Below are 26,942 nucleotides of genomic sequence, written 5' to 3' on the forward strand. Positions count from 1 at the left end.
CTCCCAGCAGTGGCCCCAAACATTTTCACTATCAGCCCTGTGATCAGCCAGTGTCTGCATCCATACCGTGTGTGTGTCTGTGTCTGTGTCTGTGTGTGTATGTGTGTAGACGTGAAAAAAGCCGGCGCTAACGAACATTTGCCGTGGGCAGAGTGACACTTTGGCATTTTGTTTTTGTAATTTAACTTGTATAAAGTGAAGACGGTGGTTTCAGCGCCGGCCTCAAGCTGCGTAAAGAATGCTGTAAAAACGTTGTGTACGAGGTTTAACGGAGCTGCAGGAAGTACACACAGAGTACACCAACGTAGTACTGTATAACTGTAGTATAACTGTGACGCAGAGGAAACGGGTTTGGTCAAAACCTTCATCAACTTTGTCTCAAACTTGTGAAATCAAGAGTTGATTTAACTTTTTTTATTTTTTAAATAAACTGACTCAGTGACGTGAAATAGAATGAACATCATAGACCAGGGCTGTCAAACTCAAATTCACAGTGGCTCAAAATTAAAAACTGGGACAAGATTATGGGACGATTTTCAATATTTATTTAAAATTTACTGGAATTCTGCATGTGCTCCCTTCTGTCCAAGGTAGATTTTTTTTTCATATGGCAACAAACTTAAAAATTGACATAAAATTTGAATCTGTAACAACCAAAGCTTAATATATAAATCTATTTTAACAGACCAACAAAAGAACAGCCAAAAATGAGTGTGCTGTAATATCATGCATCCAGCTCTAATACACATTTGATTTGATCTTGCAGCCAAATATAATTACACCAGGGTCCAGATTTGGCCCGCGGGCCTGAGTTTGACACCTATGACATAGACGGTTAATTCCACTGTTCATGTTTTTCACAGGGGCAGTTGTTTTCTCCGTCTGTTTTCTCCGTCCATTTTCACAGCCCCCTCTTCTCTAACAGCAGATTCGTCGTCCACTGTTGTTGTCCTCGTCCACTCTGACCACTGTCTTTGTCTTCCAGCTCTGGTTTGCCTTCGTGAACGGCTTCTCGGGGCAGATCCTCTTTGAGCGCTGGTGTATAGGCCTCTACAATGTGGTGAGTTTCCACCCTGTCCCCCTCTCCGTCTCACCCCGTCTCACCCCGTCCCTCCACTGTGTTAAACAGCTGATAATTAATAATCACTCCATCAATCTCACTTCACGTTGTCTCCTTATCACAGGACGCCCCACTGACCAGAGACAGAGTGTGTGTGTGTGTGTTTTATGTTTGAGTCCAAATAATCCCATCTTTAAAACATTAACTGAAGTCTTTTAGTCCAGGTCATGTGATCGTCATCCAGCCACAGTGACAGTGTGTATTTAAGAACACCGCTGACGTATGACGTGCATTAACGCTCCTAAATGTCTCTGTCTGTGTGTGTGTGTGTGTGTGTTTCACAGATTTTCACTGCACTGCCTCCGTTCACGTTGGGTATATTTGACCGGCCGTGCAGCCAGCAGAACATGCTCCGCTTCCCGCAGCTCTACCGTATTACCCAGAATGCCGCGGGCTTCAACACCAGGGTACGGGGCAGACACACACACACACACAGTCACTGTCTGATTTGACCGTTCTTTCAAGCGCTCTCACACACACACACACACACCACACACACACACTGACCGTGTGGTGCATCTCAAAGTCAATCTGTCACTGGTTCACTCTTCACACCTTGTGGCTGCGCTGAGGGACGGCGAGCGATGCCAACGTGTTTGTTTGGCACGCCAGCGAGTAAACAAGTGGCACGAAGACCGGGGCGTTTCCATGACGACCTGTAATGAGATTCATAAGGGCAGAATAAGAAAGTCTTTCATTTTAGAGGGTGAGCTCCAGCAAGCCTCCCCACCGACGGTGTGTGTGTGTGTGTGTGTGTGTGTGTGTGTGTGGAAGACAGGTTTGATGGCATGGACACAGTGTCAGTTCACGCTCTGCTCCTGTGTGTGTGTGTGTGTGTGTTCCAGGTGTTTTGGGGACACTGCATCAACGCACTGATTCATTCAATTATTCTCTTCTGGTTTCCACTGAAAATGTTGGAGCACGGTGAGTCTCACACAGAAGAGCTGCAGCTATGACCAGGTGACCACCTCTCTGTCTCACCACATCTGTGTCACTCCCCCCACCCCCTGCAGACTCCCCCTTCCAGAATGGCCATGGAAACGACTACCTGTTCGTAGGAAATATGGTGTACACGGTAAGCCCCGTACCGGTGTGTGCGGTGTTTCTTGTTTTGTTTGTGTGTTTGCCGTACGCTGCAGCCGGAGCTCAGCTTCCCCACAGTCGTCCACAGTCTCCAGTCAATCTGTCCTGTCTAGCCAGTCGGTCTCCTCTGCTCGTCATCCGTCTCTTCTTTCTATTCACCTTCCATCACACAGTCTCACTATCGTTTTACTCCCTTTAGTCTCCTGTGAATATCAGTGTGTGGGCGTGTGTTTGGACTGCCGGTGCCTGTGGGGGTCCTGATTATCGTAGCAGACATTGCTGACTTTACTATAGCATTAATGTTTATTATCTCCACGGTTGCCAGAGAACTAATGCCATTTTTTCCTCTTTTTTGTGTGTGTGTGTGTGTTGTGTGTACAGTGCGTGTTATTAACATTGTTTAAAAAAGAAGGAATGGAACCCCCCGCCTGGACCAGGGTAGGAACATTAACACACTCTAAGATGCCACACCACATGCACTGTATTTTACTCAACAGTTGATAAATAAAGAGGAGGTGAGGGGAAACAGGAGGGGGGGCAGGGGGGGGGGGGGTCCAGTTCTATTTCAGAGTGAGAACTTCACCCTCGTCTCCATACTTCACGGCCTGAGGTTTCTGAAACTGCAGCTCCCTGCACCTTTCCCTCCACAGAGTGTCTGAGTGTAATTCTTTTTTTTTCCATTAGCCCCGTGCAATATTTCAACTTTATCCAGTGGATAGCCGAGTTGGAAAATGTCCAACTATTGATACTAGAGCACTTTCTAACCATTAACGTCACTCAGAACGCTTTCACGGCGAAGACGCGCCGAGAAGTGCTGAGTTTGTGGAAGCAGATAAAACCTGTGAGAAAAGGAGCTGAACAGCTAACACCTTAGCATCAGTTACTGTTTGTGCATACCAGAGTACAGATGATTTGATTTAACGTGAAATGTGATTCATTGACAGTAGTTTTTCTTATCTGGAAACTCAATGATACAGAGACTTTTTAAGGGTTGAGAATTTTAAAAAAAAGTTTCCTGGAGCGCCCCCTCTGCCTAAAAGCTTTAAAATCACTTGTGTAGACAAAGATAAAGTTTTATGAACCGTGTTTCCTGACATCAGTCCAACATCACACATGACACTGATGACGTTAGCACTTGGAGCTGTTGATAAACGACACTGAGTCGCTGTCGCTGATCGTCAACAGACGGCAGCGTTCCGACCTCCTTACAATCCAGAAAAAAACAGATACTTGATATGGACGCTGCTGTGACCAAACCAACAGAAGCAGTAACTCAAACCTAATGAATTTCAAAGAAATTATAGTTTTATCGACGCTGTAGCAATAAAGATTCTAAACAAGATGAGGAACATGAGGTGCAGCTTTTTTTACTTCACTTATAATAAGACACAAATTTAATTAAATATTAACTATTTTAAGATGGTTACAGAAGCTGTACTGATAATAATTAAAAGTATACTATTTAAATACTATATTGATTTTAGAGAGTGTTTAGTTAGTTTTTTATAAAATACTTTTTACGTATTCAGATTATACTTTGGTGTAATATGTTTTATAGTACAAACTGATATACTCTTTGGTAGAGACCTCTTCTTGTATGTGATAATTTAGAAATTTAGACTTTTATTTTTTTTCTTCACATTTTATAGTAAATGTTTGGACCAGTGTTTGGCCCCCGCCCCCCACTGTGATCACATTCAAACCAGCAGAGTGTGTGTGTAGTACTTCACCACCACAGTAGCTCAGGTCCTGACACCATGTAAATCAATGCTGCCGTAGTAGAAGGGAGGGGTGAGAGGGGGGAGTGACAGGATGGACGGCGGAGCACCGACACCTTTGTCCATTCAGCTGTCCACACAACAGCCTGGCAGTAATGAAGCCAGGTCTCCGTGGAATTCACACAGTGTCCACTTACAGCAGATCACAGAGGGCAGGATGAAGACGAGGGACGCAGGGAGGGAAAGGTTGTCTATATTGGGCTGAGCTGTATGTGAACTATTTGACCTCACGCTGTCTCCTGGCCCTGTGTCTTAATCTCTACCCACAATCCCTCTCCTTTCATTCTTTGTTGTAGTTTTCTCACCTGGCGGTCTGGGGAAGCATGGCGCTCTGGATGGTCTTCTTCGCCGTCTACTCGGCCATCTGGCCCAATATCCCTATTGCCCCCGACATGCTGGGCCAGGCAAGTCCTCCGTCCCTCTCTCTGTGTCTCTGTGGACACGTGTCACTCACTTCATTAACAGGAGGTCGATGGGGGGTTAAAATAGCCCCCTGCCCTCAACATCTCCTTCCCTCAAACCTTCATCACCTGCCCCTCCCTGTTCCTCAGCGTCCACTTCGTGGCGCCTGAGAGACTCACCCCTTGGGTGTTCCACGTTCCCTCCGCAGGAACCCAACGGGGAGATTTACGCCCCTCCTGCTCCTCTCACCAGGCTTCCCGCACCTGCTGCATGTCACCCGAGCCCCCACTCTTTTACTGGCCTCTGTGGAGGTGTTGATTCAAAGGACTGCTGCTGCAACTGCTGCTGCTGCTGCTGCTGCTGCTGCAGCGGGTGATGACGATGATGACGATAATGACGATGATGACGATGAGGGTTTAGTGGGGGCGGTCTACACTCAGACCCCTTGATTGAGAGACTCATTTTAGAGTTTGGCTATATCAGCAGGGGGTGAGGTGAGGCGCCCCCACCGGGTGGATACGGGAAGGGAATACGGGCCGTCTCAACTGCCCTCAACCCATTAATTCAATTTGTGTCAGAAATCAGGAATGCGGTCAAATATCTGTGCAGCTGCTCCGTCTGACTGAGGAACAGTCAGAGACACTCGACCACATCCCCCCCACCAACCTCTGTTGCCCCTCCTTAACCCCCCCAGTACCTCTCTTATTACCCTCAGCTCTTAACGTTTGTATATTCATCTGTTCACAGGGGACACAGTCATGAAAATAACTTCCTTTAAAAAGAAAAACCCTGTGCATGTGTATGTTGGGGGGGGGGGTCCCAGCAGGGGATCGTTTTTCATATGAGTATTTCAATGTAGCTGTGGATTAATCTGGATTCATCACATCATGACTAATCATGATTAAATACAAGATAAATATTTGTTTGATGGCCCTGTATATGTATATATATATATATATATATATATACATATACATGAATGGAAATGATATTTTGACATTAAGTACAGATTTGGTTGTTGATTGACAGGTGAATTTGGACTGATGGGAAAACCACCACAGTCATTGGCTCACGTGGTCGTTAATACACTGTATATCCGTCCTGCTCCTGCAGTGAAACAGACTTTGAATGCTGCACTTCTCTCAGTCAACCTGTCAAAACGTAGGAATATAATTTACAGTACAGTTTTATTCTACATTAATACGAGCTCTGAAGAAAAGAATCCAGCGCTGCTACAAAAAAGAGCCGTGTTCCTCGGCGTGTAGGCGATGTACACGGAGGAACAATGAACACGTCGGGATAATCTGCTCCGTGTCGTTTCCAGCTGCGCTGCAGGATTTGTACATAATGGTTTTTCCAATTATTTTCCTCTCCTCCACCAGGGAACATAATGTCTTTTGTCTCTGGATCCAATTGCACGACATGGGAAGAACATGACACTGGCTGTAAAGTAGCATTTAAAGATGTCACGGTGAATAAAGTGCGGCTCCTGACGTAAAGGTTCACGCCTAGAGTCGTAGAGAATAAAGCTTGTGAAGCAGCACGCAGCTCTTGTAGAAATCCAGAAGGATTTTTACTTTATAAATCCCTCTGCCCTCTTCTCATAAAGACGGGAAGGATTTATAGGAAGAGAAAGAACGAGACGATAGAAGAGAGTGGAGGAAAAGTGAGATGAAAAGAGAGCGGTCACAGGAGGAACTGACATGTGGGGGGACTCAGACGGACAGACGGATGAATTGAGACATCGGTCAGAGGCATGATTAATCCCAGGGGCTGGTCTGAAGTTGAGGGTCAAAGGTCAGTGGGACAGGCTGCAGCTGCACGGGCAGGTAGAAGTGATCTGTGGTTATTTGGTCACATTTTTATCTCTCCAGCCCTTGTTGAAGCGTTATATTTCAGCTCTGGGAATACGGTGCTAAAACCAGTTTGCGGTTCAGATGCTGTGGTGTGGGAAAGCTGTGGAAGATGTTTGGTTAACGTTACCAGCATCGGACTCTGAATAACTCTGATTCTTTACGCCTTCCTTCTCTTTGTGCCGGCTCACATTTCTCACTGCCTTCACCACATGTTACTCATGTTAATGATGGAAAAAAAAATGACTTCATGCTGAGCGGCATTGACATGAAAGTGATGTAAACATGGCCCCTGTGTTGTCATCGCAGGCTGGCAGTGTGATGCAGTGCTGGTACTTCTGGCTGGGCCTGGTCCTGGTCCCTGCTGCGTGTTTACTCAAAGACTATGCCTGGACTGCGTAAGTACTATGTATACTTTAGACCATTAGACTATATATACTGTATACATATATATACTATAAACTATATATACTATAGACCAGTGTTTACCTAACCTTTTTTGAGCCACGACACATATATATCGTCAGGAAAAACCCCACGACACACCACCAAACAAAAATCTAAAACTAAAATATCAGCCTGTTTAGTTGAAGACAAGACTGATGTCAGGAATTGAAGAAAGACACTCGCAAAGATCTTCCTCAACAGCTCTGATAATCTTTTTAGTTTAGTTTTAGTTTATTTTTTTTATTCATACACAGACTACTGAACCCAAATGGAGTCAGTGTCAACACTTACACACTCTTTATACTTTGAATCACTTGTGTCTGAGGGTGACAACACTTTTTATTGTGCAGAATTCGTCGTACAGTGAGAAAATCTCTTCTAGAGGAGGTGCAGGAGTTGGAGGCTCGAGCTGTTGACCCCGGAGCAGCTGTTCTACGAGACGCTAGCGGACGCAGGTAAATGGAAGTCTCTGAGGGAGGCAGTTTAAACTGTTATATGTCATAACAGCATATGGGGTTTTTAAATTAAAAAATATATATATTAAAAATATTTATTTCCAGTATTATTGACAATGTGTTTTTAGTCTGTGGATGGGTCAGGGGGTTCAGAGGAACAACTGGTATCATCTTCACTGGGAACCAGAGTGAGACACAGTTACTTCCCTTAGGTGAAAACTTTTAACAAAAGCTCCGTCCAACAGAGGCTACTCTCACTAACAGGTGCTTTGGTTGCACCTGTTGCACCTCGTCTGACGTCATGGTTGATGAGTGAAGTCTGTGGTATAAAAGCACTGATTTCCTCTACGGAGCTTTGTGTGAAAATGAAGCTTTTTTATGTGTGGCATTGAACATATTCCTGTAGTAACATGTTCTTAAACAGGTGTTGATTTTATTCATTGAGGTAAAAATGTATTTCACCCTGCGTCTGTACTGAAAGCCCTCTTTTCATCACCTGAGTCTTAACTTCTGGTTCCCTGTGACAACGACCGTCATCAAAAATGTTTTATGTTTTTGTATAAAGTAAACATTTTTCCTCCCTCCCTCTGCGGCACCGTCCTCAGAGCCGAAGCCACAGCTGAGGTCCCGTAGAGCCACAGCTGACACATGTAGTAACACAGGTAGTTTCCCTAGTGTGTGGACTCTCTGACCTCTGACCTCTGATGACCTGTGCCTTGGAGTGAATTTTCACAGTTGTTTTTCTCTCTCTCTGTATCCACTCCTTCACCTGGATGACGTCGTAGGTGGATGAATTTGAGCTGCTGTTCAGATCTGGTGTGTTCACTGGACGTGTCTGTAGTTCCTCCACCACTGTGGCTTAGCCGTGTCTGTGCTGTGGTGTTTGGACATGTGTTAGAGCCAGGTGATCTGTGGTAGAGGCTGGTTTTTTTTTTCATCCTAATGCAATTTAATTTTTGACCGGGACAGTTCAGAATAAAACATTGACCATCTGCGGTATTTAAGTCTTTTCCCAGGTTTTAGCAGCGATGCTAATCGAGTCCCAGTGCAGGTAGAACAGACAGGTAATAAATAATAAAGCAAAAATGTACTTTATTTAACCCACAGATTTTGAAGGTTCTGGATGTCTTGAGGTTGAGGGGTGAGGAGTGTTTAACCACGGTCCTCCTCTATTACGGTCTTATTACAGCGCCCCCACACTGACTGACCCGGCATCTCATTCCTGGATCCTCAGAGTCCTGCTCATTTAGCAAAGTCAGAAAAGGCAGGGAGGAAATTGAGCAAAAATGGAGAGGAGGTTGGGGGGGTGGGGGGGGGGTGAGGCAGGGGAGAGGGGGGGGAGGGGAGAGGAGAGGAGAGGAGAGAGCAGGAGCTGTCTCAGAGGGGGAGTTCAAACCGAGCACATCCTCAGAACCGTTTTGAATCAGAAAGGTCGTCTCGCTGACACTGACATCGCCGATGGGGAACGAACGACGTGAGGCGTACTCATGCGTGAGCCTTTCATTCATTGGTCCAGCCTCCACATTGGTCTTTAAACATTTATTCATCGCTGTCATGTTTTTAACAGACGTCCTCTTTTTGGCCCAAAAATCCTGTTTGGACAAACTTCTGAGCCTCTCCTCATTTTTCCTCTTCTTTTTTTCACACTACACTCAGTTCCCAACAGTCACATTCAGTGTTAAGAATTTCCTGACTGCCTGAACTCAGGGAAGCTGAGTTTTTTTTTTCCCATAACTGCTCCACTGATCATCGTGACCGCTGTAAGGGAAACCCCCCCTGTGTGAATTTATTGCTCCATTTTCTCAGATAAGGGAGAAAATGTGCTCTAATGCATAAAACTGACAGAACAACTCCCTGACCCAGCAACCCCCTAATACTTGCTTCACATTTTGAGACTTAAGCCGTGAAAAGGTAAAAAGTGTGCATGCATTCTTGCATTTGTGTTGAAAAATCTGGAAAAGGCTTAGTTATTTTTGGTCAGGCAAAGAGAGGAGCTGTGACGGCGTGTGGTCTCGGAACAGAGGGTCCAGTCTTCTGGATGCAGAGGGAGGAGTCAAGAGGAGAGGAGAGAGGAGTGAGGAGTGAGGAATGGTTTCACTGTGGATGTCCTGTTGCCCCGCAGGCAGTTTATGAATTACTGTTGGCTTGAATTGAATGTCAGAAGCAGTCAGAATCAAATCCACCTTCTACCGACTCTCTGCTCTTAATTTCACTTTTACTTTTTTTTTTTTTTTTCACTGGTGCAGTGGTGTTTCTACTCTGTGGTACAGACTGAAGGGGAGTTCTACTTTTTTCCTGATTTAACTGCTCGTGTGTGTTCGACTCCAGGAAAATGTTACCAACTAGCCGACTGACTTCATTTAAGACATAAAATATTGACAAAACCCATAAAGTTGCAGTACAGAGGAAGAGTATATCCTCACTGAAAATGTCTAACGGACTTCACTGTAAAAATTGAAAGTTAAATGTCAAGACTATTCTGGGAATTTTCTTAAATGTTGAAGAAAACATGAAATCCTTAAAATATGTATTTTATATATATATAGAATCATCATCTGTATATTCTGGACTTGACTAAAGTGTATTTTTCGGTGTCTAGTTGTGTTGGTAGTAGATATTTCTGCTGTCTTGGTGTTTGTTTTCCCGTGTGTTGTCATTGGTCGCTGACTTTGCCTCCGATTTCGTCCTCAGTCTAAACGAACGAGCCCATCTGCTGACAAGAGTCTTTAGGAAAACACCTTCAAGTGTGGGACGATCGAACTCGGTGCAGCAGACCGTGTCACGTGAGTGTCCTGTTCAGGAAACATACGAATATTGATTCACTTTAGACTGAGCTGTCGTGCTTTGTCAAACAAAACAAAAATCACATATTAGTTTAACAACAACAGTTTAACAGTTGCTATCGTTGACATTTTTTAAACCTCTTTTACACCATCTTCCAAATATGTAATGAAGCCGAAAAGTGATGTCACTTAGAGACAGATGTAACTCTTCTTACACTTGAAACCACTAAGAGTATTTGTCCAAGTATCATAAATACTGTATCGCAGTTCCAGATGCAGTAACAGCACAGACCTGTAGGAGGGGCTTCCTGCATTCTGGTCTCAAAATATTCTATATTCAAATATAAAAAAGCAAATTGTTCTTTACAAATGTGTAACTTCGATCAGTGAGCCTCCCCCTGCAGGTCGATCCTGACCTCACGACCTCTCACCTCTTCTGGAAGTTTCCTCTGAGCTGCATTACTGGATCCCTGTGGATTTTTTTCCCATTGATAAACCCTTCCACTCATAAACATCTGTTGTAGTGATTCTGTCTTTCATTTCACGTCCGTCCTTCTGTCTCCTCAGATGGCTACGCCTTCTCTCAGGAGGAGCACGGCGTGGTGTCCCAGTCCCAGGTTGTCCGCTCCTACGACACCACCCGCCAGCGCCCCAGCCTCTAGCCCCGCCCCTCGGCCAAGACTTTGGCTCACCAAAGCAACAGTCATCAGGGCGACAGCAGAGACAGACTCATATACCACCCCTGACCCCGGGTGGTGGAGCCCTGCTGTGGCCTTGGAGGGACTGTGACCTGACCCCTCGTCTGGGGCAGGGGTCATGGTCAGACCTGGAGACCGTCGCTCGTGCATGGAGGACTAATATGAGAGAAGGAACCGGGCCAAACACACGGAACAAACTTTACCAAGCTGCGCAGGCATGAGTAATCATATCCATGCACAGACATGACAAGTCAAACTCAGACTTCTCCACATCCACATATAACCCTGTAGGATTTGAATCTACCCGCTGTGTGTTCAAGTGTGTGTTCAAGTGTGTGTTTGCATCTTCACGTGTCAGTATCTCTTTGTGCATGTACGTCTGCATGCACTGGCCCACCTGTGGTTCTGTACGTGTGTGTGTGTGTGCGTGTGTGTGTCCGTGCGCTCATTTCCACAGTTTCTTCCACTTTTCCTCTTGTGATGTCACGACATACTGACATAAAATTGGGGAGGGTGTGAAAATAAACGCACACGAGGATTCCTGAAGAAGATGAGGCAGAAGCCTGAGGCGGACCACCGGAGGTCAGCTGCAGCTCCAGGCCTGACTCTGTCTCCTCACTGCCGTACACCACACACACGTGGCTGAGGCTGAAGGCAGATCCCAACCTGGACCTGACTCCTCCTCAGGCTCCGTTGCGATCCTCCTGTCTCTCCATCCCCAGCTGCCTCTCTGCAGCTTCCTCACGTCTCTCCTCTGCTTCACACCTCCTCATCCTCGTCTGCACTGAAAATTCCATTCTGTGTGCTCCATTCCAACTGTGACGACCTCCTCTGTCCAGCTCCGTCAGCTGAGGTACAGTCAGCACGCCTGGCGTCAGCGCTTCCTCCTTCACTTGTGTTGAAATCTTTACAGGACCTGTACCTTTGTTTTGTTGTTGTTTTTTTTTTTAAGTGAAGTCAGTGTACACGTGTTTGTATATCAGTTTTTTTTCTCTGCCTGTTTTTGTATCCATGTGTCACAACAAGTCCAAGAGGGAACATTTGAACTACTGCTCATCGGCGTTGAAACAGAAGGGACCGGATTGGGACTCTCGCCTGCATCATGTGTTTTTCTGGCTCTGGCCATTGTCTGAGTGTAGAGTCTATTGTTGCTCTGTGTTGAAGACACTGTTTCAGGAATGCAGGCCTGCAGTGGTGGAAGACAGAGGAGGGGAGGGAGGGAGGTGTCCACTCAAGTCCTAATCATTAAATCTAATCAATCCATGGCCTGACAAAAACACGTCTCCGTCTGTTGAATGTTACCGTGGCTCCCAGCTCCACGGTGACGTCTGTCTGTGTCGAACTGTGTCTGCACTGAAGGTTTGGATTTTTATTTTATGCTTGAAAATGAACAAAAAGGGTTTGTGTTAAACGCACAGTTTCACAGAGCCATCCATCACACCTCTCCCACGCTCTCTCTCTAACCTCAGGAGAGTCGATGGAGATGGACCGTTAAACCATTAATGCACACCCCAGCCGCCGGACAACGCAGTCCAACTGGAGATCCCGTTCCCACCCACCTTTCTGGATGTGACCCAGCCCAAACCAGCCACAGCTGCTCCAGTATGGAGAATCCATCGGAGCGCGGCGGAGCAGGGCCCAGAGAGCCCTTTGTGCGTTTCACCTCCTCCCCAGCGACTTCTCTGCATTACTGCAGCCGAGGTTCCTGCGGGGTTCCTGCCAAAGGTTCACTTCTACACAGCCACAGATTTAAAGTGTCCATTGTTGTGGTTTCTTACACCTCCTTCTCCTGGTGACGTGACTGATATTTGTTCAGCCGTCTGTGAATGTTTCTACTTAGTGTTTCTCAACAGCTTAACACGGTGTTTAACGGGGATTTGGCCTCTCAGATACGATTCTTTTGTAAAGCTATTCATTAGACAGACTTACACCTATTAACTAAGCCTTTACGCCAAGTGTTGGTGTGACAACATTTGTCCCTCAGTAACATCAACTCCAATCAAAGGTTTAGAGAAAATAACTGCTTTTGTTGAGACATTTTGTTCCACGGTGAATTCCTACTGTAACGCATGAATTGAAACACTTTTTTTTGTGGTTTAAAAGTTGTTTATTGTCAAAATCCATTCACATGAAAAGTGTCAGCCCCATATCAACGAACTCATTAGACCCAAGATTCTTCTGCCCACTCCTGGTAGCAGCTGCCTGCTGCACCTCACCGACGGGTGCAGACGTTGGAGACCAGTCACAGACGGACTGGTCTTAGTAATAGTGTAGTGGGACATGTCAGGCTGCACGCTCAGTGGAGCGGCACGTTTCTCAGGCTGCAGATTCACCGTTAATTACCGGTCACCAGTACCTCCCAGCTGCCCAGCAGTTCTGTGAATATGCTGCGGAAACATCCTTTTTATTGTTATTCTTTATTTTACAACCAATAACCAACGTTTCTGAGCCTCGTGTTAAGTGGAAAGTAATGACTCAAAGCTGCCCCGGAGCTGCCTGTGCCCTCTGTTAATGCACTGAACGTGGGGAGAGTTAAACACATGCACACACACACACTCAGAGCAGAGAAGTGAAGGGGGCATTTGGCAGTTTTCACTGTATAATTAACTCTAATCTTCCGAGGGCAGCCACACACTCCCCCACTGTCACACTCTCACACCGGTCAGCTACATTAACCACCGGCCGTGCATGAGCTTTCTTTCATTTTTGTATCTTTTCTGCTTCCACCTCAGGCTGTTTGACCCCGAGGACTGCCCCCCCCACCCCCTCTCTCTCTGTTGCCTAGATTTTTCGGGTGGTTTGAGGGCGTTTGTACAGGAAGGTGTAGCGTCACAGTCTGCGTCCAGCCTCCGCTTCATTTGAGTTTAATTGCTCTGCAGGGAGATCGCAACTGCCGTTCACACTGCACCACCTGCATTTCCCATCACACACTCACAGTTACTCACACGACCGCAGCCCTGCACACTTCACACTCTCCCAGACGCACCGTACAAACGTCTCCACACAAACATATATTCTGTAGTGTATAAACCACATATGCACACGGCATAAACACAGCCTGTGGTCGTAGATTTTTTTGCGATGTTGAAAAAGCCACTTTTCATACAATTCATTGCTATAAATCAAGCATACATCATTCATTCAGGCGAATACAAGCCAACAAACTTTTTCTCTCACTCTCTCTGCACATACATGCAAACACTAACACACACAGTCTATATTTCAGCTGCAGGCAGCAGTGGGCTGTGTGCTATCACACATCTGGGCAGTGTAACGCTCAGATATTCAGCCCAATGTTTGCATCTCCAGACAGAAACTTGTTTATTCATCCATCCAACCCCACCATACACGGAGCTTAGCTCATTCCAGCTTGGCAAGAGGTCACGTATGACACACTTAAACAGACACACCACACACAAGAAGTCAGGCAGGCCCCGCTGCCAGCAATGGCTTTATGAGTCCTTGGTGTGAGTTTGACTCCCTGCCTTTCTTTTTTCCACGTTGGCAGCCTCTCCAAAGGTCTCTAATGCAGCCTCACAGGTTTAACTTCACAAAAGTCATTGGCAGAGTGGTCTGCGTGTTGGCCTCTCATCACACCGTCAGAGGAGGGTATTTCTGGTCACCGGTGACACTCGAGCCTCCCGTGGGAGGACACGGCGACTGCATTGGCCTGTACCCTCCTTGGATGGGGTCCAGGAAGGCAGCAGTGGGAGACACGGGGTGAGCGTAGCCGATGTACTGCGGGTGCAGGAACTGTCCTTGGTGGGGCATGATTTGGGTGGCCTGCTGGCAGTTGAGTACGGAGAAGTTGGTGGGCATGTTGACGAAGACGCTGGCGTCAGGCGGCAGGCAGCAAGAGGCTTGAGCTCTCATGAGGGGGGGAGGGGCGGGGCGGGGCGCGGAAGGCGGCGCGGAGGAGCTGGAGGAGGTGGCGGTGCTGGACTGGCGGGACGAGGAGCCTCGGGAAGTGCTGGCCATCATTGGGATGGTTTCGAGGAGACGTCCGCTGCCGGCCCCACCTCCTGTCGCCCCTCCAGATGACAGTTCCTGTTTGGGTCGGAGGCAACGGCAGCAGCAGACGGCGACCACGGATCCCACCAGGATGAATGCCACAAACACGGAGCCCACAATCAAGAAGGGCACGTAGATGGGAACTACAAATATAGACAGAGAAGAAGAAGAAAATATGTTAAAAAAAAAGACCCCTTTTAGTGACAATATAATCAGTTCCAGATTCTACGTCCACATCATCTTGGGGAGTTGGCGTGACTTGCTTTATTGCTGTTTCAGTGGTGCTGACATGTTTGCTAAACGTCCAGCTCTAGTCAGTGGAACTCAGCGATTCAGTTTCTCTAACGTTATTCAAAGCACACTGACTTACAAAGTTGAACATTACACTTCAAAGCTCTTTCAACTCTTCTATTCATGTGCCGGGCTTTGTTGCACAAGGAAAAGCCCCTACATGTGAGTGCAGATTGGGAAAGACAGTTCAGCAGCAGTGTGAGCAGAGAGGAGTGTCTGGACCAGAGCAGAGGAATGAGAGTGCACTGGGCTGGGCTCCTCATTAGCAGTTATTAACTTGGGTTTGATCTGTTTTAATCCCTCGCACCCCGCTGTGTCCCCCGCCGTCCAGACCTGCTGATGCATGTGTGTGTGTTATGGACGACATTCTGAAGCCGGGCCGTCGGCAGATATTTGTGACCCGGCTTTTTCTGCGACTATTTACGACAAGGCCGTTTGAAAATACGTTCCTCCAGTTGAAATACACCGCTTGGCTTCATCTTAAAGAAGGTATTAAAGTTGACTGATTTAATGGAGTGGAATGTGGGGGCAATTCACTGCTCTAAATCAAAGTAGTTGGCCAATACCTCCTCACTGACCTCCAGTATATTTTAATTGAAAACAGCAAATCACTCTTCCACCCACTGCTGCGTCATGTGCCAGGTCAGATACTGTAGCAGAAACATTATTAGCCAGGAAAACCAATTGACATTTTTATGTGAGAGTTTCTGTGTTTGAGTTTGTGCGTTGTGCTGAGTGAGCAGAAAGTGTGCCGACAAACTGAAGTACGATCAACAATGATGTGCTTTGAAGGTGAAAACATTACAGTTCATTGATTCTGAAAACTCAAACTGCAAACACACATGCCGGCAGAAGGATAAAACATTTACTCTCTGGAACCCCCGCTGCACATTTGTGATTCTCAGACTCGTACGAATGAATATATTGGACACAAAACGCCGTGACGGGTAAGGTGAGGACACTCCTGAGGCGTTTTCCTCAAGTGCTCATTCCCATGGTCACTCAAAACAAACACCTCACAGTCACAATAATCAATGCGTTACATTATAAGTGAGTAGTTGTGCTTTATTGTTCCCACGAGGGGTGCACTTATTTACTGCCGTGAATGTACTGCGTGTGTTTTGAGGTGTAACTGTACGCCACAGGAGAGAGAGGTGGCAGCAGGCTCCAGTTTCCCTTTGTCTCTGTGCTCTTTGAAACACATCCTTGGGAAACCTTTCACAAATGCTCATCAAAAGTAGCAGGGTATTACAGAGGATTACAGCATAAAACCTGTTAAGAGCTGGAGGACATGCCCTGGCTGTGCTCCAGGTGACAAAGGATGCACAGGCACATGAAACACGCTAGGACCTCGACCTATTTCCCCTTTGACGAGAGGTGGTGTCGGCTTCAGAGGCCAAGGCACCTCATCCAGTAAACAGGTTTAAAGTGGAACTGTGTATGGATAACATACAGTGTAAGTTACAGGGGCAGAAAAGCCCCGGTTAGCCTTTCACTGCCCCGCTTTCCCTGCACTTATATGGACTCTGTCTCCACATCTCTGTTTCCACTCCCTGTTTCTGCATGGCTGCTGAGGATTAGCAACTGCTAATTCTTTCTTTTAATGTTAGTTCAGCCCTTTTTCCACAGCACTTCTTTATAAAACACTGCGGCACACCAGGGGTTAAAGCCTGGGGCAAATAAAGTTAACCATTAAGAGGAAGAAATGCTGGCCAAAATGCTCGGGTCTCTGTGAAGTACTGCTACTGTTAGAAATAACGGTTGTCATAACAGCAGTACAAATGGTAAAAATTAAAGTATTAGTTAAGGAGAAGCCCTGATTGCTAACATTAGCATAGTAATGGGTCAAACCAGGGTTCAGAGAGCTAGCAAAGCTAATGTAATGACATTTAGCCGTCACATTCATGTCAAACATTAAAGTATTTGTCAGTACACTGAGAGGTTATGAGCCAAAACAAATGTTTGGCCTTGAAGTCCGCACTTTGACCAGAAAATTAAAAATATGTCCTTGTGACCTGTAAAGTTGTCCTCATGACCTAACAGCGTGTGGCCAATGAAGCAGCTCATTTTCTTGCTATGTTATAGGATCAGGCTTGTGATCCGAGGGTCGTCGGTGCAAATCCTATGTTGAGCAAGCACCAAAACCAAAAGTGATTCTGTTTTATAGATTTGTATAGATTAGATCCGTTACTTTAAACTAGGAAATGTACATGCAGTCGTACATGAAAGTACATAAATGAAGTGATGAATGTAGAGTAGTCAGGTGTCCTCTTACATAAATGTACTGTAATTCCTTTAACCCTGAATGGTTTAAATGAACAGCTGAGTGTTACAATGGTTCACACCTGTTGCTGGTAGCCCTGCAGCAGCAGCAGCAGCAGCAGCAGCAGCAGCAGCAGCCGTCTCTCCTAAGCTCTTGTTTTGGGCACAGTCTTTGTGGTGGACTGACTGGAATCTCCCTCGTCTCCCTCAGCTATCCCACGGGCATTCCTCTGTTCCTAAATACCATATGTTTCTTTATGTCCAGCACATTAATAATTTCCTGCCTGCGACTCATTGACATCCCAATGTGTATCTTTCCAGTATGATTAATCCACCGCAAACATATGAAAAGGGAATAAAAAAAAAAACCCAAACAGGAATGGACCGAGCATGGGAAAAATGATTTCCTTCACTCTTGGTGGGGACACAACTGCTTTTCCTGAAGTTATTTTGGCCTGGGGCCATTAAATGAAATGTATATGCCTCTTCCTGCAGTGATAAGGCCAGATAGTTTTAGCAAATAACAGATTATAGCTGCAGGTCCAAAAGAAGTCATACTATCCTTCAGGGAAATATTTAAAAAGAGCCTGTGATGTTCTCGGATATTCAAAAATTGATGCAGGCTTTTATGGCTAACATGTGGGAATTTGTACGGCAGCAGGGTGGAGGATTGGTTTTTAAGTCACTGAATCCACCATATAAGTAAATGGGACAAAATATATGGCGTGTAGCTGTAACTCCTCCCTCTTCTACTCTTCTATATATATTACTTAATGCTCTTCTGCTAGGTGGCAGCAGGTGCCTATGAAAACTAAAAAAAAAAGACAATCAGATATGTTGAAATATCTTTCTTCAATTCCTGCCAGTATATCAGTGTTGTCTTTGACTAAACAGGCTGAGATTTTAGTCAATCATGGGGTCATTTAAACTGGAGGATTATTGTATTTCATTACATATACTTTTTATGAGAGTTTTGTTTGGTGGTGTGTCGTAGGGTGTTTCCTGATGATACATATGTGCTGTGACTTAAAATAAAGGTTGGAAAACACTGGTCTATAGGGCCGCACTGTGTAGGAGTGGTTGTTGCTCTTGAAGATCACCAGTTTGATTCCTGGTGGTCTGTGAAGTCTGGAGGTCACGTGTTCCTTCTGTGTGTAGGTTTGTTTACACTGGGTTAATTGTTCAGACTAAGTTGACCGTAGGTGTGAATGGGAGTGTGAACGGTTGCTCCTTCCTGACAGCAGAGGCAGTCTTCACTGGGAGGGTTCTGTCCATTCAACACTGGTTGATGTGAAAACGACCCCGAGGATCTTAAAGGAAGTGATACATAATGCAATTTGCGTTTTTTTTTTAATGAACAGAGCTGTCAGTACCTTTTGTTAGCTACTGTCCAAGATCCGGTCAAGCCCAAACTTGATCCCCGTGAGGACAGCGTGATCTAAGCGCAGCCCTTTGCACTGTTACAGGCCAGAACAAACACAGCTATTTATAAAGTGCTGCGACACAGCACAGTATGCCATTTGTGAGTGCAGTTAACGGGTTCCTGGAGGAGTCTGCTGTCTCCTGTGCAGCTGTCGCTGCCAACCGGGACGGTCAGCAGATGAATCTCTGAACAGGGAGGAAACTGTGGCTCACTTCTGCTTTATGAGAAGAGGCCAGGGTTTGTAATGGGTCTGCGATTCACGGTGTCATGTTTAAGACATCCTGTCCATGTGCCCTAGGCCTGGAGTCCAGTCACCCACACTTTTAATGAAATCCTCTCCAAAAACAAAGACTAGATTACACACATGTCAGAATGTGGGCAGGTCAAAAAGTACTAAGACAAATGTCATTTCAAAACTAAGCTCAGTTTAATAATTGAGACTCCTTCTTTATCAAGTCCAGAACTGTTTTATGTTTTATTCACATTACGAACAGTTCAGGTCTGAGACAGCGAGCACAAGACAAAAACAGACATTTTGTTAGCCGGCCTATCCAAGTCTTTCACTATGCTAGTATCTGATTTGGCTAAAACTAATCAGTGATGGCATTGTTCCATGGTGGATAACACGTTCCCACTCTCATGGAAGTGTAGCCAAACCATTTGCGACACCCTTGCAGAGAGCAAGGAAAATTTAAGGTCTCAACTCAAGTGCTCCGGTCATCTATCAACTTAACATCAGTTACAAAGTGGATTTAGCATGGTGGAACCTCATGCTGGAAATATTTCTTTCTTTAAAAAAAAAAAAAAAAGCATGTGAATGCACAGTGAGAAGATGCTGCAGCTAGGGACTGGAAGATATCTGGTTGTATCCAGTTAAAGGACCAAATTGTTAGCAAAACCATGACCTTAAATTGTTCCCTAGTTCTCCAACATACAGTCCTGGTCATTTATTTGCAACTGACACATTAGAGATATAAAATTGTTCCAGTTCAGACTACTGGATTCTTGATGATTTACCTAAAATCTTTTTTTAACTCAATATAAATTAACTTGGAGAGTTAACTTGGAGAGTTTTTAATCGTGATCATATCGTAAATCGAAGTGAACCTGATAAAACCGAAAACCGTTCCATGTGTAGAGACACAGATAATGGACTCATACCTGCATCAGACTCCTTGTTGTCTTTGCTGTCGGCCCCGGGCTCCTGCGCCTGTCGGTCGTTATCGCAGCTGCCCTGGTCCAGCCGTGCCTCAGTGCTGGAGCAGCAGTACCGCAGCTCACATTTCCCGCAGCAGATGATCGCGTCATCTCCGTCGATCTTCTCCGGACACTGGAACCCTTCCTTCCACACGCCCTGGGTGTCCTGCCAGCCGTGGCAGTATTCCCCGCTAGCCTTTACTTTCATGACGACCATGAGGAGTGCCATGATTACGGTGACCGACATCTGGAATCCTCCCACCCGCATCCTCGACCCGGTGGCCCGCGGCCGCACGCCGGCGCACAGGAAGAGACGGCGAGGTGCTTTTAGTCCCCGCGTCTGACCAGGTGGAAGTGAAGCGGTTGTTGGGATCGGTGAATGGAGCAAAAAGAATAAAGTGGGAGAGGAACAAACCACGTAAAAGCTGTCATTTGCTGCAAAAATCGCGTGCGTAAAAGTTGATCCAATGTCACCAAACGCGACTTCACAGCGTGTGTGTTAAGATCCAAAGGTTGTTCAGCACACCTTTCACCTTTAAAGAAAAAGTTAACAGAAAGGCCAAAGAACTTTTCAGTTTCCAGCTCAAAGTTTTCTAAACTGTGGTAAATCCAACAAGGATAGACCGATGCATCCCCGGCAGAAAGTGAGCCAGTTAAGTCTCCTCCCGACTCTTCAAATGAATCTCCACAGGGACGCACAGAAACAGCCACTTGTAGCTTGATCCTGATCCATGGGCGCACAGCTGCTGATACCCCTGAGTCCCTCCAACGACACTTCCGTGCGTAAAGATAACTTTTCTCCAAACTTTCCTGGCTCCGTGGTCATTGTTGTGTCTCAGAGATCAGGCAGTGGAGTCATGTGTCAGCCCAGAGAAGTTCAGTCAAACTGAAGTGAAGTGGAGCCTGAACAGCCTGAACCACACAATGAGCGTGTGAGGGGCGTGAAAAAAAGTCACATATAAACACACCTCTGCTCGTTACTGCGATAACCCCCCCGGAGACACTAGCGTCAAGTTACATATAACTAACATACAATTTCCGGAGCATGTTACGCGTGAATATCTTTAAATATATTAACGTCACAATCAAAAAAAGAGTTGATACAACATTTATTAAAGGATGGAGCTCTGAAGACATTTTTTTCACTTAGTGCTCAACTAAATTTTAGATTCTTAAGCAAAGACATTCATGCATAAATACATATTAATTAATGTCTGAAAATCCACCGATTCTCCTATAAATACATTTTCTGTCGTTGTTATTCCATGGCCTCACATTAATTGTAATTCACAACTTGTGTGATCACAATTGTGCTCTTATTTCTTGAAGACAAAAGACACTATTTCCGGTGTAGGCAGCTTTGTCATTCAGCGTTAGAGATTTTACCCACAAACCACACCACACACATATTTGTATAGGGCTACTGTCATCTAGTGGTCATAATAAACACTTGCTCTTTATTTATTTATTTTATTAAAAGATTTACTGTAGTTATTTTTGAATTCTAGGATTAGTCAGAATTCTGCCACAGAATTTATAAAATCTATGTCAGTATTCTAACTTCCTTTCAAGATTTTGAGATTAAAGTCGGAATTATAATGTCAGAATTCTCCCATTCCTCAAGGTGTGTAAAATGTGTTCTAACTTAACCAATTAGTTTAAGAAAAATGGAAATATAATTACGAGTTCTTATTAAGAATGAAGTCTACTCTGCTTTCGTTGACTATTGAGCCATTGGTTTTACGTGCCTCGCTTTTCTGTACTCTATTTCCCATCAAACACCTTGGTGTGACGGTGTCCGTAGCAACAACGGCACAGGAAGTGGCGCCAACCGTTGAAAATCTATCACAAAACCCCAAAACAAACGACACATGAGAGGAGTTAACAATTTTGAAGTTCTCAGTTTTTAAGTTAAACTCTAGGCTAACGCTGAGCTTCATCAATGCAGCTGTGACGTGGCGTGAAGTCACACCGGGCGATGTAAGTGCTAATGAAGCTATCCTTGCTTAAAAACTCATGTTAGCTAACTTTTTGCTCAAATTGACGTCCTTATGCTAGCAGACACTAACGTTAACGACAAAGAGGTGTCATTTGGAGCTTATTTTATTACTCTATACCACACGTCTCTGAATGTGTCTGGATAATTCCAGATTTTACACTATTAACCCTACTTTGCTATATGTTGCCCAGATGTCTTTTTTGAAAACCGGGCGGTCACAACATCACAATAAAGGGAAGAAGCCTCTGAGGTTAAAGAGGACAACAGCTGCCAAAAAAGAATGGGTGGTGAGTACAGACATATTCACAAACAGGGAAACATGTGATGTTAAAAGGTGGAATTATTATTCTATATAAAACCAGGAATTAAATTATTCTTTTCCCCTCTCCCCTCCCTGTATTGTTTTTCTGATATGTTTCTAGATTCTCTTTTGCAAAAATGGTTTTAAAATAAATTAATGTTTTTTCAACTAACTGCCACAAGAGGGAGCCAGAGTCTTACTTGTCGTCCCAGGCCTGACAACAATATAGTCAAGAAATGTCTTGAATTTATATTTAAATATCACCTGTGGTTTGTTTAAGTATTACTTTAGAAATAGGAATAATGTTTTTTGTGTTTATTATACTTTTACAAGTGCCTTCATATTGTTATTTGTTTCCAGAGCACTGTCAATGACCTCTCTGTGCACAAGCTGACCCCTGCTGAGCTGGTGAGGATGGTGTTGATTTTTCTTCACCAGAACAATGATATTTGTCTTCTTTAAATACTGTTTGTAGTTTTAATGTAATATACATACTTAATTATATTAATAAACAAAATTATGATTGTCATCATCTGCCTCAGAGTCATCGACATGAGATTCACAAGTCCCATAACAAGGCTGCAGCTCAGTGGGAACTGAGAGAAAAAGCTCTGAAAAGCCGCCTAAAACGCTCAGGGAGTCCTCCACTTCTGGACCAGACTAGTCTCAGCATCATCAGAGAGGTCTGTCAGTGGGATTTTAAACCATGAATTATGAGCTACAGTAAAGATATATCTGTGGTTCACACAATCTGATGCATTGTGAATCTTCACTCATTGTCCTGAGTTTAAAACAATCATATGTATGTTAACACTGCAGGTGCTGTCTGACCAGATGCTGCTGCAGGATGTGTTGGCTCGCTCTGACAGAACCTTGGCTGTGGTTAAGGACCTGTTTGGAGATGCTCCTCGCAGGCGGATTGGTACAAGTAAAAAAGTTAAAATAGTTAAAATTTTGTAAAGATAGATTTTTTTTTATTCATAGTCAAATAACACAATGTTTGTGTCTGTGTGTGACAGGTCATCCCAGTGTGACCATAGCTCCAGACTGTGGCTCTGACTCAGAACCTCCTGTTGTCCAGAGACCAGATCCTCCAACTCAGCTGTCATTGCTGAGCCAGTCTATGATGGACCAGCAGGTGTTCTTGGTCAAATGGTTTTATTAATAAACACATTCATATTTTTTTTTGTATGTTTTCATGTACTGAGAGTCTTAAATGCCAATTTCAGGCTCTTAATGAACTACAGCATTCAGAAGAAGACCTCAGTGATGAAGATGCACATTTTTGTGGCAGTCCAGAGTATTCTGTAATCAGAAGGTACTACAGTAATATTTACAAAGACACTATGCCAAACCCATGAAGCTGTGGAATTAAAGTTATTTCCATGACCATGTTTACACTATTTTTTTTGAAGAGCCAATGTACGAAATATGAAGGCACAGTCCCACAGAAGAGCAACACATCAGAAAGGCCATGTCCCTGGAACACCTCGCACCACAGGCAAAGCACCAAACCAAGCAGGTTAGTAGACCACGTGAACCACAGATAATCAGCAAATATACTGTGTACAATCAGATTAATCTCACATTGCTTTTAGCTCTTAATGCTACATTGGCTGTGGAGCGTGTTCGACCCAGGCGTAACCAAGCAGAAGAAGCTGAAGAGGAATCAACTGACTTGGTTTCTCATGTTCTCAACCCTGACCTGCCCTTCCACCATTCAGGTAATTACTAGGAACTACTTTGTTTTCTATGAAATTTGATAAAAAAGATTTGCATATGTGACATAACATCCCTGATTCCATTGTCTTCACTGTGCAGAAAGATCTATTAGTCAAACCAGCAGTGGAACCAGCAGGAACAGGAAGTCCGTCTCCCAAATTTCAGAAGTGAATGGTTCCTCTGTGGCATTTCTCAGTGGTGACCAGTCCACTCTGGGTCTGCTGCAGACCATGTTGGGTCAGGTAGAGGCAGAACTGGATAATCTAGGTCCTGACTCAGCACCAGAGAAAGCACAGAGTCCAGAAGAGCACAGAACACAAGGCCTGACTGGATTCTCTGTGGCTCTGATCAACACAATGGCACGATTAGTGCAGCACCAAAGAAAGGTACAGTTTCATTGCAATAACTGCATTGCTTCTGCTGTAGATGCCATTCAGTTCAGCTGTACCTGATTTCCCATCTTTGTAGACTGAAGAGAAAATTCAGAAACAGACTGAGGAGAGGAAGAAATGGGAGGAGGAGCTGAGGGAGCAGCAGGACCTGATCGACGCTCTCACAGCAGAGACCATGACTCTGAGAGAGGAAGCAGCCACCATGCAGGTCTGACACAGATCAAGGTCCTACACCAGGTTATTGTTCACACTGGAGCAGCGTTGAATGACTGTGTTGGTGTGTCTTCTCAGGTGGGACTGCAGCAGCGGATCTCAGAGCTGGAGCAGAAGTTTGACTCTGTGGTGATGTTGATCGGAAGTCTTGGTTTACTGCAGCCGGACGCTGACCCTTGTCAGGACTGTAACATTAAAGGAGCAGGTTAATAATTAATAAAGTGTTTCTGCATGCATGGGCATGAATGGTTGTCCAATAAAAGGAAATTATTTATATATATATATATTTTAACATAGAAATTACTGGTACACAGTTTGTCAGTCTGTGCCTGTCCGTGACCAAGCACAAGCCCCCGTATCTCCTGCCGTCCTTCTGTCACCCCCTCGACAGGCAAACCACTGGCAGCAGTTTAATGGTGATTAAATCAAAGCTGTGATCTGATTTATATTAACTGACTGAGTGATTTTATGTCATTAGATTCACATTTCTACTTTCTCTTCACAGTAATGAAGCCTTTACACTCACAGCAGCAGCTTCAGCACCACCACCAGAAGCAGCAGCAGTTTGTTCCCGTTCATCTCCAGAGTTCATCATCGAGCCTCACTAGCCTTCCTCACACCAGCCTCCCCTCCTCCTCCTCACGCTCCCAGGTGTCTGAAGCTCTCAGCTCGCAGTTCAGCCATGAGGCCGTGCAGGCTGAGATTGCTCAGCTGAGCAGACAGAACCAGATGATCCGAGCTCAGCTGGGTCAGTCTCAGAGCCTCAGGTCAGGTGTCAGTGGATCGACCATCAGCAGCACCAGCAGTGGTGAGGAGAGAAGACTGAGCTCCAGTCTTAGTGGAAAAACTACACCCGAGAGTGTTGTAGAGAGGAGGACGTCTGTGTCCAGCAGGACAGGGAGACGGAACCAGAACCTTACAGATAAACACCAAGTCACCCATCAGGTGAGACGTGAAACACACTTTTCTTTGGTTTAGACTTTATACCTGTCTACTCAAGGAAAATAGGAGACAAAAAATGAAAACAAGGGGCAATAAAGTTTATTCTTCATCCTCTAAAAACCTCCCTCCAACCATCACTATCTATATCTGTCACTGATCAGTATTTGAGATGGTTGATTCACGTTTGTGTCTCCTCTCCTGCTCAGACGACATCTCCCGGAACAGTCGGTGTGAGCGGTGTGGAACAGCGCCTCCTAGAACTCAACAGACAGAGTGCGGCAGCCAGGGGCCGACTGCTGGAGCTAATCGAACAACAGAAACACAGCGTTTCATTGAAAACGTCTCCCTCCATCTCCCCCATACCTCCGTCTGCCCTGAGCCCACCTTTAACAGGTACGAGGTCTGCTGTCAGTCACGACTCCATCAGTCAGAGGCAGTGATTGGTTACTACATCTTCAGTTTCATTATGTTATTGTAGGCAGTCCAGAGGGACTGGTACACATGCCTACAAAGGAGCCTCAGTCACAGACTGGTGTTGACAGACGGTAACTACAACAGAACTAACATTTCATTTAATCAAATATTTGATTAAATAAAAATAAATAATTTAAAACTATCTAGTAAATATATTTAATCAGGTATTTAGCATGTATTTATTATGGTAAATTTAAGGAAAAATAGATTTCATTTGAGAACATTCTGTGAGATATACTGGATTTCTGTACTGCAGCTATGATGCGTCTTTAGCGCCCTCTCACGGATTTGAAGACGAAACTACAGAAGACAACGTTAGAAAACAGGTGCAGGCACAGACTCTCACACACAGATACAGACATACACATAAGTGTACATTACATTTTATTCCGTAAGTGACACTGTTTTCTCAAACAGACAGAGAGGCAGAGAGAGAAAGACGGCTGGTTTTCCTTAACTGCTCACGTGAGATAAAGACGAACTTTTATTCAACTTGAAGACAACTGTAATATAATACCTGTTATTTAATAATTTAGCTAATTATTTCATCAACTTCTGTTTTTTATTTGGAGGGTAGTGATGTGATTTTAAACTGATTAAAGGTGCTTTGTGTGGAATCATATTTCTGGTGTAAATTTTCATTTCATGAATAATAGTGTAAACAGAATATTCTAAATGTTAAGACAAAAAAAATCACAGTTCCAATGTGTCTTTGGAAGCAAGAAACATGATATATTCAAAATGGGAAGAAAAGTTTCCCTAGGAATTTTCTTTTTTTCCCTCCATTTTGTTTCTTTCTGCTGTTGAGTGAATGCAAATAGGTGAAAAAGTCTTTGGCTCCATGAACTGTCTGTCGTGCTGTAGCAGTGGGAACTTCCTGGTGATTTGAGTGTATGTTGCATGACTTTAGTCACATCATTGACACGTTCTTCAACATCTGGAGCTGCGGTTACATTCCAGACTTAAAGTATTTTGCTGAAATATTCAGCTGAAGATAAATGGTGTAGTTACTCATGGCTGTAAAAACACTGGCTGACACTTCAGGTTCACTTCTGTTTCACTTGTTACAACAGTTTAACGCAGCATCGCTGTTCAA

At 44.7% G+C, this 26,942-nt stretch overlaps 3 protein-coding genes across 11 annotated transcripts in view; 2 read left to right on the forward strand and 1 right to left on the reverse strand.

The window, feature by feature from the left end:
- Positions 1-11,896, forward strand: part of atp8a2 (ATPase phospholipid transporting 8A2) — a 53,330-nt gene extending 41,434 nt beyond the window's left edge. For 4 of the 7 annotated variants that reach the window (XM_025054622.1, XM_025054621.1, XM_025054625.1 and 1 more), the window contains 4 exons: positions 986-1,060; positions 1,405-1,527; positions 1,966-2,044; positions 2,134-2,458. In XM_025054622.1, the coding sequence (XP_024910390.1) occupies positions 986-1,060; positions 1,405-1,527; positions 1,966-2,044; positions 2,134-2,402 (546 nt within the window). In that variant the 3' untranslated portion in view covers positions 2,403-2,458. Of the gene's footprint in view, positions 1-985; positions 1,061-1,404; positions 1,528-1,965; positions 2,045-2,133; positions 2,460-2,584; positions 2,642-4,277; positions 4,386-6,545; positions 6,635-7,033; positions 7,139-9,829; positions 9,922-10,488 lie in introns of those variants that run through there. The other 3 variants (XM_008307990.3, XM_025054620.1, XM_025054623.1) reach the window with 3 other exon arrangements.
- On the reverse strand, positions 11,562-21,270 carry shisa2b (shisa family member 2b). Its single transcript, XM_008307988.2, has 2 exons — positions 19,768-21,270; positions 11,562-14,773 (listed from the first exon to the last, which is right to left on the reverse strand). Exons 1-2 carry the CDS (start codon positions 20,069-20,071, stop codon positions 14,211-14,213), a joined length of 867 nt encoding a protein of 288 aa, XP_008306210.1. The 5' UTR covers positions 20,072-21,270; the 3' UTR covers positions 11,562-14,210.
- Positions 21,271-21,428: 158 nt separating this feature from the next.
- spice1 (spindle and centriole associated protein 1) lies at positions 21,429-26,487 on the forward strand. 3 transcript variants are annotated; one of them, XM_008307983.3, is made up of 18 exons: positions 21,430-21,783; positions 21,994-22,089; positions 22,464-22,511; positions 22,646-22,786; positions 22,923-23,031; positions 23,123-23,241; positions 23,333-23,421; positions 23,519-23,625; positions 23,702-23,827; positions 23,925-24,211; positions 24,294-24,425; positions 24,509-24,635; positions 24,745-24,846; positions 24,936-25,375; positions 25,579-25,765; positions 25,851-25,917; positions 26,103-26,172; positions 26,264-26,486. In XM_008307983.3, exons 2-18 carry the CDS (start codon positions 21,994-21,996, stop codon positions 26,318-26,320), a joined length of 2,304 nt encoding a protein of 767 aa, XP_008306205.1. In that variant the 5' UTR covers positions 21,430-21,783; the 3' UTR covers positions 26,321-26,486. The 3 variants fall into 3 exon arrangements, with proteins under 3 accessions (XP_008306204.1, XP_008306207.1, XP_008306205.1); XM_008307982.3 differs by having other exon boundaries at positions 21,429-21,783; positions 22,923-23,025; positions 26,103-26,486; XM_008307985.3 differs by lacking the exon at positions 24,745-24,846 and having other exon boundaries at positions 21,429-21,783; positions 26,103-26,487.
- Positions 26,488-26,942: the final 455 nt, after the last annotated feature.

This window comes from Cynoglossus semilaevis, chromosome 3 (assembly GCF_000523025.1).
Source record: "Cynoglossus semilaevis isolate Cse_v1.0 chromosome 3, Cse_v1.0, whole genome shotgun sequence".
NCBI lineage: Eukaryota > Metazoa > Chordata > Actinopteri > Pleuronectiformes > Cynoglossidae > Cynoglossus > Cynoglossus semilaevis.

What these genes read in the sequence shown, in the direction of transcription:
- shisa2b (XM_008307988.2), bottom strand. Translation starts at nt 20,071, where the DNA reads ATGCGGGTGGGAGGATTCCAGATGTCGGTCACCGTAATCATGGCACTC. An exon ending in CAACAAGGAGTCTGATGCAG is followed by an intron (nt 14,774 to 19,767) that starts GTATGAGTCCAT and finishes CTATATTTGTAG; the next exon opens with TTCCCATCTACGTGCCCTTC.
- spice1 (XM_008307982.3), top strand. Translation starts at nt 21,994, where the DNA reads ATGTCTTTTTTGAAAACCGGGCGGTCACAACATCACAATAAAGGGAAG. An exon ending in TGCTCCTCGCAGGCGGATTG is followed by an intron (nt 23,026 to 23,122) that starts GTACAAGTAAAA and finishes TGTGTGTGACAG; the next exon opens with GTCATCCCAGTGTGACCATA. An exon ending in GAGTATTCTGTAATCAGAAG is followed by an intron (nt 23,422 to 23,518) that starts GTACTACAGTAA and finishes TTTTTTTTGAAG; the next exon opens with AGCCAATGTACGAAATATGA.